At 45.2% G+C, this 18033-nt stretch overlaps 2 protein-coding genes across 2 annotated transcripts in view; one reads left to right on the top strand and one right to left on the bottom strand.

Moving 5' to 3' along the window:
- The window catches only part of CTNNA1 (catenin alpha 1), a 116913-nt gene that overhangs the window by 51805 nt on the left and 47075 nt on the right, over nt 1–18033 (bottom strand). The window lies entirely within an intron of this gene.
- On the top strand, nt 4404–6291 carry LRRTM2 (leucine rich repeat transmembrane neuronal 2). The gene is made up of 2 exons (XM_041418071.1): nt 4404–4407; nt 4742–6291. The coding sequence occupies exons 1-2, from the start codon at nt 4404–4406 to the stop codon at nt 6289–6291; spliced, it is 1554 nt and encodes a 517-aa protein (XP_041274005.1).

Below are 18033 nucleotides of genomic sequence, written 5' to 3' on the forward strand. Positions count from 1 at the left end.
AAAAAGGATGGGTGGCAGAGAGGTTTCTGCTTCAGGTGTCTGGGAATTGACTCCTGGACTGTCAGTACAACAGGCAGCATCCTGGTTAATGATGGGGGCTGAATAAGTTACAAGTGAGTGCTTGGCACACCTTCCTGTGGGCAGGCAGTGTGTCACTGTGTGTCACAGTGTGCCACTGTGCCACCTCTGAGCTCTGCTGCCAAGGGACACAGGACATCAGGGCTCGGGTGTCCCATGCTTGGTTTTGCCCTGCCACCCAGCCTAATTCCGTGTCTACAGAGAATAACCATGCACAACCCTCCATCACTGAGACAGCAGGGCTGCCAACCAACTCCAGCTACACAGGGCTGATTCAGGGCCAGGCAGTGTGAGCACTGAGGCGTTACCCACACGAATTCCAGCAGAGCTTTCACATCCAAGGTGCAGGAAGTAGGACTGTGCCCTGGTTTGCTGCAGGAAGGAGTCTGCCACAGCTCAGCACACCAAATGGGCTGCATGGCATTGTTCTGGCTTCAGCAAGAACCTGAATGACAATAAAGCTGCCTGCACTGTCCCCCTGCCCAGCTGGCCATGCCACAGCACTGCCACCCTGACATCCCTCCCCACGGCCAGGCTGCACCACGGAGAGGTGAAGGGTGGCTGCTGCACTCACCGTGGTACAAGGAGGAATTACAACCAGCTGCAGAGAGCTGCTGGACAGGGAGGTGACAGCCACCATGCTATGCCACCACATGTGCCCTTTGCTCCCATGAAGACAAGGACACCTAACCTTCAGCACCCATCCCTCCCACTGCCCTGCCCCAAAGAACTCTGCAGCTGGCCTAAAGCCCTGGGCACATCTCTGCTGCTGGGTCACCTCCAACATGCCTTTGTCCTGTGTGTCCCCCCCCCCAGGGCCCAGTGCTCCCACGGCAGCAAATCCAAGAGCGTGTACGGTGACACTCCACCCACACGTCCCTGCTCACCTCCTGCCTCACAGCCCTGTGACACAGCACAAACACAACCTTCTGGCCAAAAAGCAGCAAATGCTCCTGTGGTCCTCGAGGTGCTAACGCCCAGCAACAATTGCTATGGCCACTCCTGCAGGCAGAAGGGTGAGCTGGCTGCTGTGCAGTGCCACACAAGGGCTGCCTGTCCTGCCTGCTGCAGTCCCACCTGCACCTCCAGGGCTTGCACCCTCCAGGCCCCCAACACAGCAAAGTCATGCAGCCCCCACATCTCCATCCAGCAAAATTAGCTTGTCTGTTGTTCTTAATACACTAGGAAGGCCTCCACAAGATGTCAGCCTAACTAAATGACAACGCTCGCCTCAGGGTGCAATTCTACTTTCCCAGCGCATGGGTTTAGCAAGAAAAGGAAAACCAGTTGTGCTGCTGATCCAGGAGCAGGGTAGGTGAGAAGCCCTCAAAAGGGTTATCTGGTCCTAGCAAGCTTATTCCTGCCAATTTCCCTGTCCACATTGCATATGAGGGTTCAGGTTGCCATAAAGCACCTGCTGTGGCAGAAGTGCCCAGGTGGCATCAGACATGGTTTTTCATGCTGGGCAATCAGAAACGCATTTGCATGAGTTTTCTGGGGGTTTATTCCCAGTCTGTTGCACCCTGACATTCCAGGCAGCTCCCAAGGAACGATGTGAATGTTACTGCAGTGTTCCAGACTTCAGAGACTGAGATGCACACTTGAGGTAATAACTGTTATTTCACAGCAAGTGCACATAAAAACATGTTTTGCTAAGAAAAGCGCCCATAAAGTTCGCGTTAACAGTTTCCTAAACAGGAAACTCGCTGGCAAGGTGCTAAATAGCCCTTGTTTGGTTAAGGGCCAAAGAATGGAGAGCTTCAGAAAAGGAGCAACTCACCGTGTTTGAACATTAACTCTTAACTCTGTGCCAAATTACACAATCTTAACGTGGGAGGAACCTACCAGCAGATATTGATGCAAAAAAGCAAAATGTTTCCAACGATACCTAATTTCAGTCTCCTGGTAAGAGGGAAAGAGCTGACAGTTGACCTCAAATTATACCCTTTGGAATGCTGTTATTAAATGTTATGGTAACATATTGAAATGTTATTAGAATTAAAACCAACACCTTGGATCAGGGTGTTGCACAGAGCTGCTCCAAGAACCCTCTGCAGGTGCTGCAGAGCCCAGGTTCCACTGGACAGCTGGAGCTGAGCCTGAGCTCTTTGTACCCTGAACACTAAACAAGAAGAATCTCTTTAAATAGGTTTATGTAATTTCTTTGCATGGATTTATTTCACACTGGAGCAAATGTGAAAACATTTACTATGGCTGAGCAATTTAAGAAATTTATCTAACATTTCCTAATTTGCTTAATCATCAAAGACAGTTACTTTCCTGATAGGTTCAGGGTAGGGTTTATTTGTTTTGCTTTAGCTTTTGTTGAGATTTTATTCTTGTGCATTCACATCCTTCATCCTTTTACTTTCCACTCAGTGCTCCCCTTGAGTCTTCCCATCCCAAAAAGGAAGCACCAGAGGCAGTGTCACCATTCCACCACAGGACAGCCAAGGGAGAAGCAGGCAGAGAACAGCAGGTCTTGGTTTAAGCAAGGACCTCCAAGGAACCAAAGCAAGGACCCCACACTTAATAACAAAGGTAACAGCCATTTTATTTTGAACCTTTCTTTAGACACAATTCATCTTGCTCCATCATCATGGGAAATTTGTTATTCTCAGCTCGTTCCAGATCTTGGAAGTTAAGAGGTGATACCTCGCTGCTACACAGCAAACATTTTCGAGTGCCTCCTCTACATTACTGCTTTATATCTCAGAGAGAAAATTAAAAAAAAAAAAAAGCTTATCCAAGTTGTCTGGAGCAGGAAACCAACATCCCCCTGCTGCACCCACATCGAGCTATGACCACAGCAGTGACTCCAAAGGCTTTACCTGCACATGCATCCTAAAAATATATAAAAATGTCAATTGAAGCTGGTCATTTACCTTTCAGTACCAGCAGTCCCAGGAGAGGTTGCTCTGAATAAGGGGGCAATGAACCTTTAAAGCAAGCAAGCAGCCCTAAGAGCCCACTGTCCTCCTCCTGGCTGTGTGTGCACACTCCAGCCGGAGCCCGGCGGGGCTGTAGAGCACACGCAGCTCTGCAGGGGCACAGCTCTGCAGCCCTAAACCCACAGGATAACTGTTACAGACCCACCCTGCAGCCAGGGGCTCCTGGAGGTGTGTCCCCCCTCTCTGAGGGGACATAAAGGAGCAGGACATTGTGGGTGACCACAAGAGCCCCGACTGGAAATACCAGTCTCACGATTTCTGCCCTCACTCAACTGTCCAGGAAAAAGCAAGTATAAAAGCCACCTTTTGGGAGGAGAAAATAGATTTTCTAGTTTCATAACCACACACTGTCAAGCTGGATTCCAATTAGATTTTTCCTATGCCCTAACGCAAGCTTTGCTTTTTCCAGAAATTTCTCCTGGCTTGAAGCGCTTGCTCCTGTGCCCTGCTCCCGGGCTGTACTTCCTGATACTCCTGCTCCAGCCCCAGCACTGCTCTCTGCACTTCTGCAGGGACCACAGTCGCACACAGCTGTCACACAAGAGCTCTGAGCTGCCCAATCCCTCTCACCTCCATGCAAGCTGGTGCTGACCAGTATCCTCTATTCAACCTCTGCGCATTTTGCATCTAAAAGTTCCTTTCATGCAGGGAGATTTAGCAGAAAAGTGGGAGCAGGCAGCACTCAGGCACTTCCATCCGCGGCTCTGCACTGCTTTTAACCCCAGCTGAGCAGAGCCAGTGCAGATGTGGGGGGAGCAGGGTGCTGCGAGTCCCTCCTGCTCCTTCTGTCCTGCGGACGAAGGACTCCTGCCGCTGGATTTTTCCCCCTCTATCAGTGGTCTTTAACATGATCACAGCATGCAGCACAATGCTTTAAAACAGCAAAGCTTCTGGAAAACCCAAACAAAAGGAACGTCACCAGGTGACGTCAGCCTATATAGAGCCCTGTGTGGTCGCAGCGCATAAGCAAATCCATTCTTGTACCGCTTCCCTGAAAAGCTTTTCAGTAAATGCACTCATGCTACTACAGGAGCTTCTCTCAGCAATAAGCCACCCATCTGCCATCAACAAGTTAGGACTAAAGGAAGCCACAGCTGCGGAAAAGGAAAACGTGAGCTTCAATTAACCAGCTGAGCAGCCACGGAGGACGAAAACTTAAGTATTAAGATTTAAAAATTGCAGACCTGTCAGCGGAGATCAAGGCAGCAATTTCAAAAGGAATATTCCAAGAGAGCATCATGGATTTTGCACTAATATCAAAGGACACTAAACCCAGTCAATTATTCAAGGCTGTCTTACATTAGAGCCTTTCACAGACTCACGGCGTTGAGTCTCAAACTACGACTGAATGCACCCTCCAATGTACTCAAAAGAATGGGTAAGTTCCTGCGTTTCTCTGTTCCTTGTATAATGAATGACAGCTCTGCTTTAAAGGAGCAGTTAAGATGCTAAAGCAGATTGCTCTGCACTGAACCTTAAGAAAAAATGTTTTCCGATAGCGCCACTGTAACCCTCCGTAATCGAGATAAAGCCTCCTCCTAAGTGTAATGTCCAAGTATTCGGTTTGTCGTAGTAAGTTGTTTCTTGCATTTAGAATTAGCTTGTTGGAAATGCATGGCAATGTTATCTGCAGTGAAATCTTCCACCGTGATATTCCAAGTGTACTGATAAGGCTATCCTATCTTGTTGTTTTCCTAAATTATATTCTGCAGGCTTACATTTCAAGTGGCCATTAGGGGCTCGTATGCTGGCAGCACTATATGCAATGAGTATGGTTTTAAAAATGCTGCCTGCCTTGGGCATGGCTTGTCCACCAAAATGTCGCTGTGAGAAGCTGCTCTTTTACTGTGACTCTCAGGGGTTTCACTCAGTGCCAAACACCACTGAAAAGGGCTCGCTAGGTTTGTCACTGAGGCACAATTATATTTCTGAACTTGAAAGGGATCAATTTGCAAGCTTCAGTCAACTTACTTGGCTTCACTTAGATCATAATCAAATTGCAACAGTCAGAGAAGATTCTTTTCAAGGACTGTATAAACTTAAGGAATTAGTCTTAAGTTCCAACAAAATCTTTCATTTGCCAAACACAACTTTTAGCCAGCTGCTTAACCTGCAGAATTTGGACCTCTCTTTTAATCAGTTATCCTCTCTGCACCCCGAGCTCTTCTACGGCCTTCGCAAGCTACAGACCTTGCACTTGCGATCCAACTCCCTGCGGACCATCCCGGTCCGCCTGTTCTGGGACTGTCGTAGCCTGGAATTCCTGGATTTGAGCACAAACCGCTTGCGAAGTTTGGCTCGCAATGGATTTGCGGGATTAATCAAGCTGAGGGAGCTTCACCTAGAGCACAACCAGCTGACAAAGATTAATTTTGCTCACTTCCTCCGGCTGAGCAGCCTGCACACGCTCTTCTTGCAGTGGAACAAAATTAGCAACTTGACATGTGGGATGGAGTGGACCTGGGGCACCTTAGCAAAGCTCGATTTGACTGGAAACGAAATCAAAGCCATCGACCTCACCGTCTTTGAAACTATGCCTAACCTTAAAACCCTCCTCATGGATAACAACAAGCTCACCACTCTGGATTCCAAGATCCTGAGCTCACTGACATCCCTCACCACCGTGGGCCTCTCCGGCAATCTGTGGGAATGCAGCCCAAAGATCTGCGCCTTGGCCACATGGTTGAGTGGCTTCCAAGGTCGGTGGGAGCACTCCATACTCTGCCACAGCCCCGACCACACCCAGGGAGAGGATATTCTGGACGCAGTGTATGGTTTTCAGCTTTGCTGGAATTTATCGACTGTGGTTACCCCTGTGGCTACGACATCGTACACAGCTCCAACTACCGAGTACACGAAAAGAATAAGCTCTTCTCATTTCCATGTGGGAGACAAAGAGATTCCAACTACAGCAGGCATGGTCGTTACCACTGAAGAACAGTTCCCAGAGCCAAACAATGCCATCTTCACTCAGAGGGTAATTACAGGAACAATGGCTTTATTGTTTTCTTTCTTTTTTATCATTTTTATAGTGTTCATCTCCAGGAAGTGCTGCCCTCCCACACTAAGAAGAATTAGGCAGTGCTCAATGATTCAAAACCACAGGCAGCTCCGATCCCAAACACGGCTGCATATGGCCAATATGTCAGACCAAGGACCCTATAACGAGTACGAACCCACCCACGAAGGACCCTTCATCATCATCAATGGCTATGGACAGTGCAAGTGCCAGCAGCTGCCCTATAAAGAATGTGAAGTATAATACCTGCAGCCCATCACAAAGCAAATCAGATAAGTAACCTACTTTAAAATTGTAGGGACCTACATCAGATTCTAATTTTTACAAATGTTGACATAAAGCCTAATTTTCCAAGCTACTTAATGGAAACATTGTTTATGGAGTGGTGCAGTATTTTTAAGTTTTTTAAAAAATAAATCCATAATATTTTCAGTGTTAAAGAAGCAATGATTACATTCAACTTGCACTCCTAATGTTTAAAGTCTAAAGAGATGCTCACCTCAAACTATGTGAAATGTTTCATGTTATGTAATTATATGACTGTGTGTAAACATTTATACCCAAGTCTCCATATTCTACTTTTTCTACTGCAAACAGTCTTAGGGGAAGGAGACTGGATATCTGTGCAGGGATCTGTGGGGGACGTGTGCTCCATTTGTTCCACTGCAGCTGGAGGATCCCAAACACTGCAGCTGGCTCCGGGCACTTTAAGGGCAGCCCAGGAGGAAGATTTTCCTCCTCTGAGCATTTCACTCCAGTAAGGGAAGGGAGGGAAAACAGAAGAAGAAAAAGGAGAAAAAAAAAAAAAAAAAAAAAAAAAGAGCAACAAAGGTCCAGGTGGGAATTTCAGTGCATTGGGGTGAATTTATCTGAAATAGTTTTACTCTGTGCATGTTCATGGCTCAGCAGCTTGCTGAAAGGAACAGCAGGCACAGAAAGGAGCAGTTCACACGAGCACTCAGCCCCAGGCAGGATGGGCACACACACCCGGGAGCAGGATGGGCACACACAGATGGGCACTCAGCCCCAAGCAGGATGGGCACACACACCCAGGAGCAGGATGGCACACACAGAGGAACAAGATGGGCACTCAGCCCCAGGCAGGATGGGCACACACACACAGTCCCAAGCAGGATGGGCACACACACCCAGGAGCAGGATGGCACACACAGAGGAACAAGATGGGCACACACAGATGGGCACTCAGCCCCGGGCAGGATGGGCACACACACACAGTCCCAAGCAGGATGGGCACACACACCCAGGAGCAGGACAGCCCTCCGTGTGTCCCCAGATTGGCACTGCAGCTTCTTTAGAGAGGCTCAGCACACTGGGATCGATTGGAAATATTAAGTACATTCAGTCCTCGGCTCCCTGGTTTCATTTGATGATGCTTTTCATGAATTCAGGCTAATTACTTAATGATGATGAACAAACAGCATTTCAGCACTTTTTCATGTGTAAATAACCTTAATGCAAGGTTCTCTTAATTAAAAGCAAATATCAACAGCAAGGTTAAGGAGAAGAGGGAAGGAAGAAAGAAAGGAAGGAAGGAAGGAAGGAAGGAAGAAGCCTCTCTTTGTCCCCCTGCTGCCCCCCCAGCTGAGGCTTCCTCTGGCTAGGAAGCTATTTTCATGCACTAACTCCACTGGTTTCTCTGGAGACAGAATTAGCCCCTGTAATATAAGCTCTCACTTGTCCTCCTCTTCCAAAATTCAAGATAAAAAAGACCCCTTCTGATAAGTTAGGAGAACATGATTAGTTTATAGAATAGTTCACTGAAAAATGTTTTGTTTCTTACTCAATGTGGGACAGAATTTAAACTAGTATGACTTTTTAAAAAATCATATATAAATATATATACACATACACCTCATTCTAAGGGGTAATTTGGTTTCTTTAGCCAGAAGTACCATATTGCTATTTATACTCTATTATGGAATTATATGTAAATATTTGCAGATCTATGCAGTGATGGTGGTACTCAGATGCCACGAGGGTGGGGGGTGGGGGGGTCTGCAAAGGAGTACATTATTTTTAAGTCAACTGCTCAAATATTGTAAACATTCTAACCAAAGCTAAAAGATTCAGAGGGATGGAGAATTATTTTATATATATATATATATATATACATGTATGTATAACAAAAAAATGTGTTGTGTCCAATGCTGCAGTGTTAAACAATTACCAGCACACCCCGATGAAGAAATGAAATTCCCCAGTGTTGCCATACTTTGACCAAATCCATAATTACAGTATGCTAAATGTATTAAACTATCCTGCAAACTTTTTAAACAGAAAAACCACTGCGCAAAAATCCGTTTGCTATTTCACTCTGCTTTTCTCTCTGTATTACCACTTAGTGAGGTATTTAGGGTGCAATTATACAACAGTTTGATGTTTTCTTGTGAGATGAATTCGTCCAAGGCAATTATAGCAAGATAATTCTTGTAAGGTTTTACATAAAGATTTTTCAATTGCTGGTTTTGAAGATATTAATTTGCATTATTTTACTTTTACATACAGTGCCCTTAATATAAAACCAGTATTTTGTTTACTTCCCTTGACTCTGTACTTTAATGGAAGAGATGACCCAGTGAAGCCTAATGGATTTCCATAGAGATATCTCTGAACTCTTGTTACTGTTAATACTAAGATGGGTCCATTTACACCTGTTCTGGGAAATTAATTACTGCTTTTAACTGACTACAAAAAAATCCTGCGGGGTAGGTGGACAAAGAGCAGATATTCTGGATGATTAAATCCCACATGAGGCAGAAGGCCAGAGCTGAGAAATACAAACCCATATTGGTCCCCAGGGGTATTTAGCTACTGTAGGAAGATTTGCTTTGCTCCTTCCCATAACTAAGTGCTCACAGCTCTCCTGAGGCCCAGGATGCTGCTCTAGGAGCAGGTGAGTGAGCACTGAGTGGCTGGCACACCTGCACTGGCTGGCACAGGCCAGCTCTATTAGCCTGGGGAGGAGGCACTTGGGGATGACTTCTACCTACGGCTGCAGGGTACCAGCACAGACAAAGTCATCACTGAGCTTGTTAATTATCCTGGCAACCAAATAATCTGGCTGTGCTGCCACCCCCAATCAGATGTCACCAGTGAACTCTGACAGCTTCAGCTGTGTCTGCAGGAAGCAATCCCAGAAACTCTGGCTGTCAGACAGTTCAAGGGGTACCACCTCAGTCTTCCACAAGGGAACAAGAAGGGACTGCTTGATGAGGAGCTGAGGTTCCTCCAGAGGAGGTGCTTTCCCAACAGCCCAGCTCTGTCTCACTCCATCTTTATGAGCTTTTAATTCCACCTAGGAAGAGCAAAGACAGATGCTCCAGCAATGCTGCATTTAACCCTCTTCTCCATCCCTGCCACTCATGGTGATTTTCCAAGCATTAAAGCACACCCACCCAGGCACCCAAGCTTCCACTGGTCCTGAAGTGCAGGAGGCCAGCGGGCACAGCCCAGCACCGTTCCCATTCCCATTCCCGTTCCCTCTCTGTACTCCACAGCCAATCTCCCAAATGCTATGGTTTACGTCTGCTATTTCCAAACCCATTTGTTGCCAGGTTTCAGGCATAAGCAAAGCAATTCAGCAAACATTACATTTAGGGTAACAGGTATCATAAAACTCACAGAATGTCAAACAGCAGCAGTGAAGTCAACTTGAATTCCCTGCGGAGGGACAGCGAGCACCAGGCAGAGCCATTGCTCTGCACAAGGACACAGCCAGAGGCTGTTAATATTTTTTATTTTAAAGTTACTGTCTTCCATTCGCAATTGCTTGTGACTCTTCCAGGCAAGGAGGGGATTGGAATAATCGTGCTACTCAGCAGTCCCTGATTTATTTTGTTGATGGAACAAGAACCACGATGATTTGGTTTAAATTAATCATATTTCAGTATGAGCACTGGCTGATGACAGAAGCTTGTTAACCTGCCCTCCCCCAAATACCATCTCTGCTGCACAGCCTCGGTTTGTACAGATCCTACACTGCTTACAGGTGCTTCAACACCTCCAGGCACAACCTCAGAGGTCTCTGGGTCTTTTAGAAACAGAATTTCTTGTACTGCTCTTGACATCCTCGTCCCATCCAAAGAGCCCCTCCATCCTTGCTGATATCCAGGCAGCTTCCCCTGCTCCTCGCCCTCGTGTCAGTGAAATGGAAATCCAGCAGCACAAGTTCAGGCTTTGAGTCATTCTCCTGGAACAGGCTGAATTAATGCTCCCAGTTAGTCTCTCTGCATTAGATCAGTGTTTAAATGCACACAAGGAAAAATGACTCGATGAAGGGTGAAATGGCTGAGTGTTCAGTCTCCAGCTGAAGTATTCCTCTGCACTGAGCTCCCGTTCCCTATCAGATGGAAACATAATGAATGCTGCTGCATCGGTGTTTGGTTTTGTTTGTTCCTCCCCCAAGCAGAAATGATCTGCTTTTCCAGTGATCAGCCACATGCAAATCTGAGCTTCTGTCCCATTACCCCCTTACAAGACAGGGGCCTATTGCTACTTTGTAAAATCAGAAACATCCTGTGGCTTTAAACCAGAAATCTGCACTACACACTTATTTTTAATGTGTCTAAGATAATTTCTGTACTACTTTAATGGAAATAAAGTTGATTTAATTTTGTGATCTGTGTAGCTATCAAAATCCATCTGTTCAGATCTATGAAACTTACCCAGGAGCTGAATTTCATCTTTCTTATGAAGTTTTCCATAAAAATTAAACAAGTTCAGAGGGGGATACAGTATTTTTCCTCCCCCACAAAAGGAACAAGCAAGGAAACAAGAGAAACCAAAGGCAGCAGCTCCTCCCTCCCCACACCTTCCTCCACTGCAAATGTCCCAGATGCTAAAATTGGTGCTGGGCTCTGCTTTTTAAGGCATCACGTTAGCAGGATGCTTAGAGATAATTTCAGAATCAGCTGGAAATTCAGCATTTCACATCTTGTGTAAAAATCTTCTGAGAGGCATCTAGGGAAAGGTACCAGAAGCTTTGAGGGGTACAGTCAGGCCTCAGATGGGGTGAAACAGCATTGTACACCACTGTGTAAGCACCAACAAGGTATGCCTGTCATCTCCCAACCACTCCTTTGTAAAAAGCCAAACAAAACCCACCCTATTTTTCTTTTTACTAATGAAAACACTAGTAAGTGAACTATTCTACCAGCTTAGCAACCCAAGATTACAGAGAGTCCTAGATGCATCGTGTTTAAATTCTGTTTCAAGAGCCAAGTTCTGGTGGGAGGGGGTGTGAGTAATGGAGTAAAACAAGTGCAGTGTACAGAAGCATTTTGTTATTAAAATTGTGTATACTGTAAAACTGAATTTGCCTCTTTCTTCCTCCCTGTTCAAGTAGAGGTGTCAAAATCTCACTCTTTCGTGGTATGTTAAAAGCAGGCTGCACCCACTGTCCCAAGCAGAAGAGTCAGGTTTGGGCCATTTACCAGAGTCACAGCAAATCCAGCCCCTTCTGTTGTACCACAGTGAGCAGAATACAACCTTCTGCGCTACCACAGTGAGCAGGGCTGCAGGGCTCTTCCCAAACCAGGTGTCTCCTGACTAACAAAAACTGAATAAAAACCAAACCAAAGCCAAACTTGCGGCCCTTGAGTAGCTGGATCAGGATCAGCACAGGCCTGGCCCAGCCTAGCCCTGCCCCTGGGTGTTTCCTGGTACACCCCCAGGTACACCTCCAGGGCCACCTGTGGGTCACTGTGCCAGCCAGGAGCTGGCATTTCCAAAGGGAACACCCTGCCAGCAGTGTGGCAAGTACAAACAGCCCATAAGGTTCAGAGGTGTCACACAGTGAGACGTCCCATCAGTTCCGAGTCACAGCCCTCCAGGAAGGGTCCCAAAACCGCTCCTGGTAAAGGAAGTGTTCTTTACATGAGCTTCCACAGCCAACACAGCGTTCAGAGCCGCTGTGCCTCAATACCATGGGAAGGAGTTCTGGGTTTGAGAAGTGACAAGCTCACAGACACAGCCAAAAAGCCGTGACAGAGAACTGAACAAAAGAATGAGTTTCAGGATGTTCCAAGATGATTACATGCGCTGAGCCACCAGCTAAAATCATTTTAGTAACTAAGCCATAGCTGCATTTACTTTTTTATCAAAAGGTTTGGCTGGAACAAGTTCTCAAGGGTTTTAAATGTCAGCTGGCAAACTGCCTCTCAAATCCTTCTAATACTTCAAAGCAGCACATGATATATCTATTTTCTTAAACTCTCAGAGACTAATTTTACAAGCAAAAGCATCTCTCAACTACAAACCCAGTTGTTCTCACAAGCAAAGGTAACACACCTCAGAGAAAAACCAGTACTCTGAATACATTATGCAAAACTTTTAAATCCAATTAGGAATAAGAAAATGTCAATATCACTAGCAACTTACTTTTAAATATAGGCTCCGTTAAGACAAACGCAAAAAAAATAGAGATTCAAGAATTTGACTGGAGAGGATTGCATAAATGAACTGAAAACTGCAGCACTGGGAAACCCTGGCTCCCTCCTGCTGTGAATGTCCAGGCTAAGGGACAGGACTCAGTGAGAGTGTTCACCCACCACAAAACCATGATGTCAGTATTTTCTGTCATCTGTTCTTAAAGAAAAGCTTTACAAAATCATTGTTACCTAATCAACAATTTCATTACTGCAAAGATTTTAGGAAATTTTTTTGTAATGAGGTAAAGCTCTATTTGCCTTATTTGACATAGGATTCACATGATCTGGGTCTTATTTTGGGAGAAAATTTTTTACAGTGAGGGTGGTGAAATCTTGTGCCAAGTAACCAAGAGAGGTGGGGGATGCCCCTTCCCTAGAAACACTCCAGGCCAAGATGGACAGGGCTGTGGGTGACCTGATCTACTTGAAGCTGTTCCTACTCGTTGCAGGGGACTGGACTAGGGTGATTTTAAAGGTCCCTTCCCACCCAAACTATTCTATGATACAAAAAAATGACACATGTCTCATTAGCACAATCCCATGTTTGTTTCTGTGATGCACAACTCCAGAGGTCTGGCTGCCAAGGGCACCGAGCAAACTCTTCTGGGCTGACAAGTAACCAAACACTGATTTCAGCTCTTCAGCTGGTTTTAATCCACAAGGTCTGTAATTCGACTTTTTCTTCTAAGGTTTCTAAAAGGACAAAAGTTAAAAACACACAAAAATCATTTAAGCGTAAAAACCAGGAGCAAGAAGCTGAACCATGGCCAGAGGGGAACATCCCATGAGTTAAACCCAATTTCTTCTCCCCAGTATGTAACACAAACACTTGCAGTATGCACACACAAGCAAAATGAAAGGGTATTGATGTTTAAATGAAGTAATCAATCTTTCTTTTATAAAACCAAGGTATTTCTTTCAAGTAACTTCCCTGTTATCCCCAGCAGACTCTCCTCCTTGTACATTGAGTACTCAAGCAAACTGGACACAGAGGAGATTCTGGTTTTCCTTCCATCCCTCCCTATCCCACAGCGTGGGCAGTGCAGCCACTGTTTGAGGTGCATCATGCTTTGTACCAGTTAAAAAAAACAGCCATATTTCATGAGAAGTCTTAGAGTAAGTGGAAAAGGTTCATCCATCAAGAAGGTTCTTAAATAATGAATGAGTCATAATTCTTTACAGTCAAAAGCAATTAATTTTCTGTATTGTAATCAGGAGAATAAATCTGAAAAATCCATTCTAACGGCTCTGAATCTAAGGTAGTGTTGCAGCTGAATTTTTAATTTTAAAATACAGGAGCACTGAGGACTTCTGCTGTTTAAACACACAATCTTCTACCAAACAGAACAGCTTTACTGCATATTTAATAGGTAGAACGGGCTTTTGTGAGACCACATGAGATTAAAGACAGCATTAGATACAGGAAATACATTTCAAGCAGAAAGGGCCTTAAGATACCTCTTAACTGTACAGCCACTAAAATACTTGAAATACCCTTTATGAAGTGTACGAAATATTCAGGAAAATCTTGCTGCAAGAAGTAGTTTTACTTATAGGTTTGCAAAGAGCTAGAAATATTGAGTAGTGTGTTAATGTGGAATCCAGCTCAACCCTACAGCAACTGTTCCTATTAGGAAGCATTGGCTCTTTTCCCACTTAACTCCTAAATAATCCATCACATATCCAGAACCTCTGCCTCGAAAGTCACGTGCTGTTAGCTGGGACTATCAATTTCTGCCCTCAAATGGACTGCTTCAACCCTAACACCACTTTAAATTTGAATTCTTTTAGAGAACAAACCTGTAAAATTAATAGAGCTCTTAGTAAAGCTAATAACACCACAGTCTGCTAAGGAGCGAGAACAAGGGAAAGGGACAGGGACACAGTGCTACAAGGGCAGTTCCATCACTGAAGGCACCACAGAGCACTTAACTGGGGAGAAAACACACTCCCTGCACTGCAGCCACTCTCAGCAGCTTTGCTAACAACCTCTGCTTTGAGGAAGGTAAATTTCAGCTGTCCAAGCAGCCCAGCTGCTCCAGAGGGGGGTCATGCACTGAACATCCTCAGCACACACCTATCAGAGGATGTGAGCCAGGAACAAACCCTCAGGTTGGGAAAACCACCCAGCAGGGCCATGCTGCAAGCCCCCAGGTCTAAGCACACAGCTCTGACTTAAAGAGCAGGAGATATTAAAGCACCATCTCTGCTGTCCTCAGGAGAAGACAACATGCTTCAGTAAAGACCTGGAACTGCTTATTGATCCCATCCAACCCTGAAGCACAACATCCCCACACAAACAGCAACAGCTGCTTGAAATTCTGACTGAATAATTTAAAGGTTAAAGAACTCCTCCTCAAGCTTTCCAGATAGTCCTGAAGATGGAAATGGATGGAATTGCTTCCAGGTAGGACAAACACTGTGCTCAGCACCCAGGGGAGCAGCAGGCCACTGCAATGCTGACCAGAGCACAGGCAGCCAAGCTGGGGAGCTCCTAATAACAGCTGGAAGCTCTCTGGCTAGCAAGGGTGTGTCTGCAGGGTCCAGGCCTTCAAGAATTCCACAGCCACAGGGCAGGCAGGCAGAGAAGGCCATCTCTAGTTTATATTCTTGTCTGTGGATGACCAGCTTAGCTCTAGGACATCCATTAGAAGCACAGCAGCTGTGGAGCTTGGAAGTGAGGGAGCTGTGTCTTCCAATGCCTTCTGCCTGCAGTTAGCATTCAGAAACTTGCAAAAAGGCTAAAGTTAGACATCTGATTGGGATGAACCAGAAAATCCAAAACCAACCAAATGAAAACGAAACCAAAACAAACAAATCAACCCAATGAGCTCTGGCAGATACTGCATTTTTAACGTCACACTACACTCCTGAACAGAACAAAAATGAGAACTTCTGACAAGTTCCCAGAGTCTCTAATGACTTCTAGGAGATGCCTGCTCACCCTCTACTGAACTTTCAGGAGTTGTCTGTTCACTTTTGTCCTGGGTTTGCCAAACTAGGACAACGCTTTACTGAACCATCAAAGCATCAGCCTCAATGTCTCATGTGCAATGAGCTCTTGCCAGGTGTTCCCCCTGCCAGTGAGAGCAGAGCAAGTCTCTAGACCAGCTACAATACCACCCATAGTTAAACTCAGCAAACACCCACAGAACTCACTTTGTAACAACACGATGGCATCAGGACTAAGGAATTCCAGTTATTTACAGACCACTCAGAATACCCTCAGTGCTGGGAACTGCTGAACAAACTGCAGTGCCTCTTCCATGCCAAGTTTTGGATTAGTCAGTAGTGTAAATGTTTGTTGACAAATTTGAAACTTGGATAAAACCACTGCTTTGTTCTACATTCAAGAGGTGTTTCTGGAATTAATTCCAAGTCCTTGCCCCCTGCTGCAGAGCTGTCCCTTCCCAGCAGGGCCCAGGCCAGCAGCAGGACGTTCCTGAGCACACAGCACTGGCACAGCAGTGGGATCACTGCTAGAGCTGGAGCTGTGAGTGCTCCACACCTTCCCCAGTCCCTCCTGTCTGACAGCACACCCTCAAACACAGGGACAAATGGAAACACAGACAAAGAGGAGGCAGACTCACCCAGCAGATAAATCCCAGGGATATTGTCCCTTCATACCTAGAGCTGTCCATGGACAACAGTTAACTTGACAAAGGGTGCCAGGAGAGTGTCCAGAGACACATGAAAAAGGTTTATGCCACATTCAAATGAGCTGATGCCACCCAGCTGCAGACTGCTTCTTTCTTCTTAGTGGGCACTCCATCATTTGAATATGCCCCAATAAAGCTGCATCATCAAGAGAGGAACTTTCTGACACCTACTTTTACTGTCCATTTATTCAAAGCCAGTAGTCTTCATCAGGCAAATTAATAAGTGATCATCAGCTTTAGAAAGCAATTTCAATTGTTCATGCAAACATAGCTCCACTGTAAGAAGCAGCTCACTGCCACTGCCCCTACCTCAGCCTGCGCTGGCACAGTCAACAACAAAACCCAGCCCATCCTGCCTGGCCATCAGGCACCCATGGGAAGCAGCAAAATACCAGGAAAACACTCCAAAAATATGAGCTTATGCAAATAACAAAACAACCCAACCACCCTATCACTCTAAAGCATTCATTATGCACACATACGCAGTTAATTAAACATATATAAAATAGAGACATTTCAGATGGATTTCCTGTGTCACATTATGAAATACATGCAATCAATGATCCTGGGGAACTAACTGCTATCAATCAAAAAACGTTTAAAAGTCAAAAGTAAATCTCAAAACAAACCCTCTAATGGAAAGTTTACTCATGGAAGGAGTTATAAAAGGGGTTTTTAGAATTACTCCATCCTGTTTGCTACATTTGCTTATGCAAGAGAAGTGTTTTTAACTACTAACAGGACTGGGATTAAATGACAAGTCCACATACTTGATCCAGATTGTCCATAGGCACAAGGTTAAAAACATGATAAAGAACATGAACAGGTTTTAGTGAGCTGAGCCAGGAAAAAAAATCAAACCCACATTCCCTCTGAGCAGAAAATAGGACTTTTTTGTGATTATTAAAATAATTTTTATCAAGGCAAGTACACAGGCTGATTTCTACTCTGACAAGTGGTTTGGTCACTTCTTTTTATGTAATGCAGTTATAATCAAGAGAGGCCTCTGTTATCAAAACCTCTGTTATCAAAACCACTGTCTTCAAACCAAATATTTCAAGTAAGTAACATACTTCCAGTCGCTTCACTAATATAAAAAAACCTCCAAAAACCTTATTTTCTCACAGGAGAGCTATAATTTGCAACTTCAGTCCTGCAGTCTACTCCCTAATGTAGAAAAAAAAAAAGAAAAATCAAGAGAGCACATGGGTCTTCCTTCACATTTCACAGCATCTTTTAACTTTAATGGCAACTGACCAAAAGCTCCAGAACTGCTCCGGGCTAAAAACGATTCCCAACCCCTGTAATCAGTCTGGAATTCCCACTCAAGGGCAAAACCGGGAGCAGCTAAAAACACTGGTTTGTAAGAATTCACATCCTAAGAACAACCAAATGCAGCTGCCCCAGCCCTGGAGGCGTCCAAGGCCAGGTTGGAAATGAGGCTAAAAAGGAAGGAGTGTGCCCAGTGAGAACAGGATCAGGTGACCTGTAAGAACACAGAGATGCTGCTCCCTCCACTGTAGGCACAAAATTCATGTGGACAAAGCTCAGCTGGAGCTGGAGCTGCCAGAACTGGGGAATAATAACAATTTACAAAGATACAAATGGCAGTGTCGAAATTACTTCAGTGTGTTCCAGGATGAGGACAATCACCTCACAGACAGGGACAGGGAAAGGTAGAGATGTTTAATGCATTCTTTGCCTCTGTCTTCAATATGGATCAAAGACCACGGGGGTCCCAGTGCCCTGAGCTGGAGAACCATGACTGTGACAATGATCAGCTCCCAGGTGACCCTGAAATGGTGCAGGATCTGCTGCTCCAGCTGGATCCCTAAAAACCTATGGGGGCTTGATGGGATTCATCCAAGAATCCTCAA

This window comes from Onychostruthus taczanowskii, unplaced genomic scaffold, assembly GCF_017590055.1.
Source record: "Onychostruthus taczanowskii isolate IOZ18803 unplaced genomic scaffold, ASM1759005v1 scaffold107, whole genome shotgun sequence".
Taxonomy (NCBI): Eukaryota; Metazoa; Chordata; class Aves; order Passeriformes; family Passeridae; genus Onychostruthus; species Onychostruthus taczanowskii.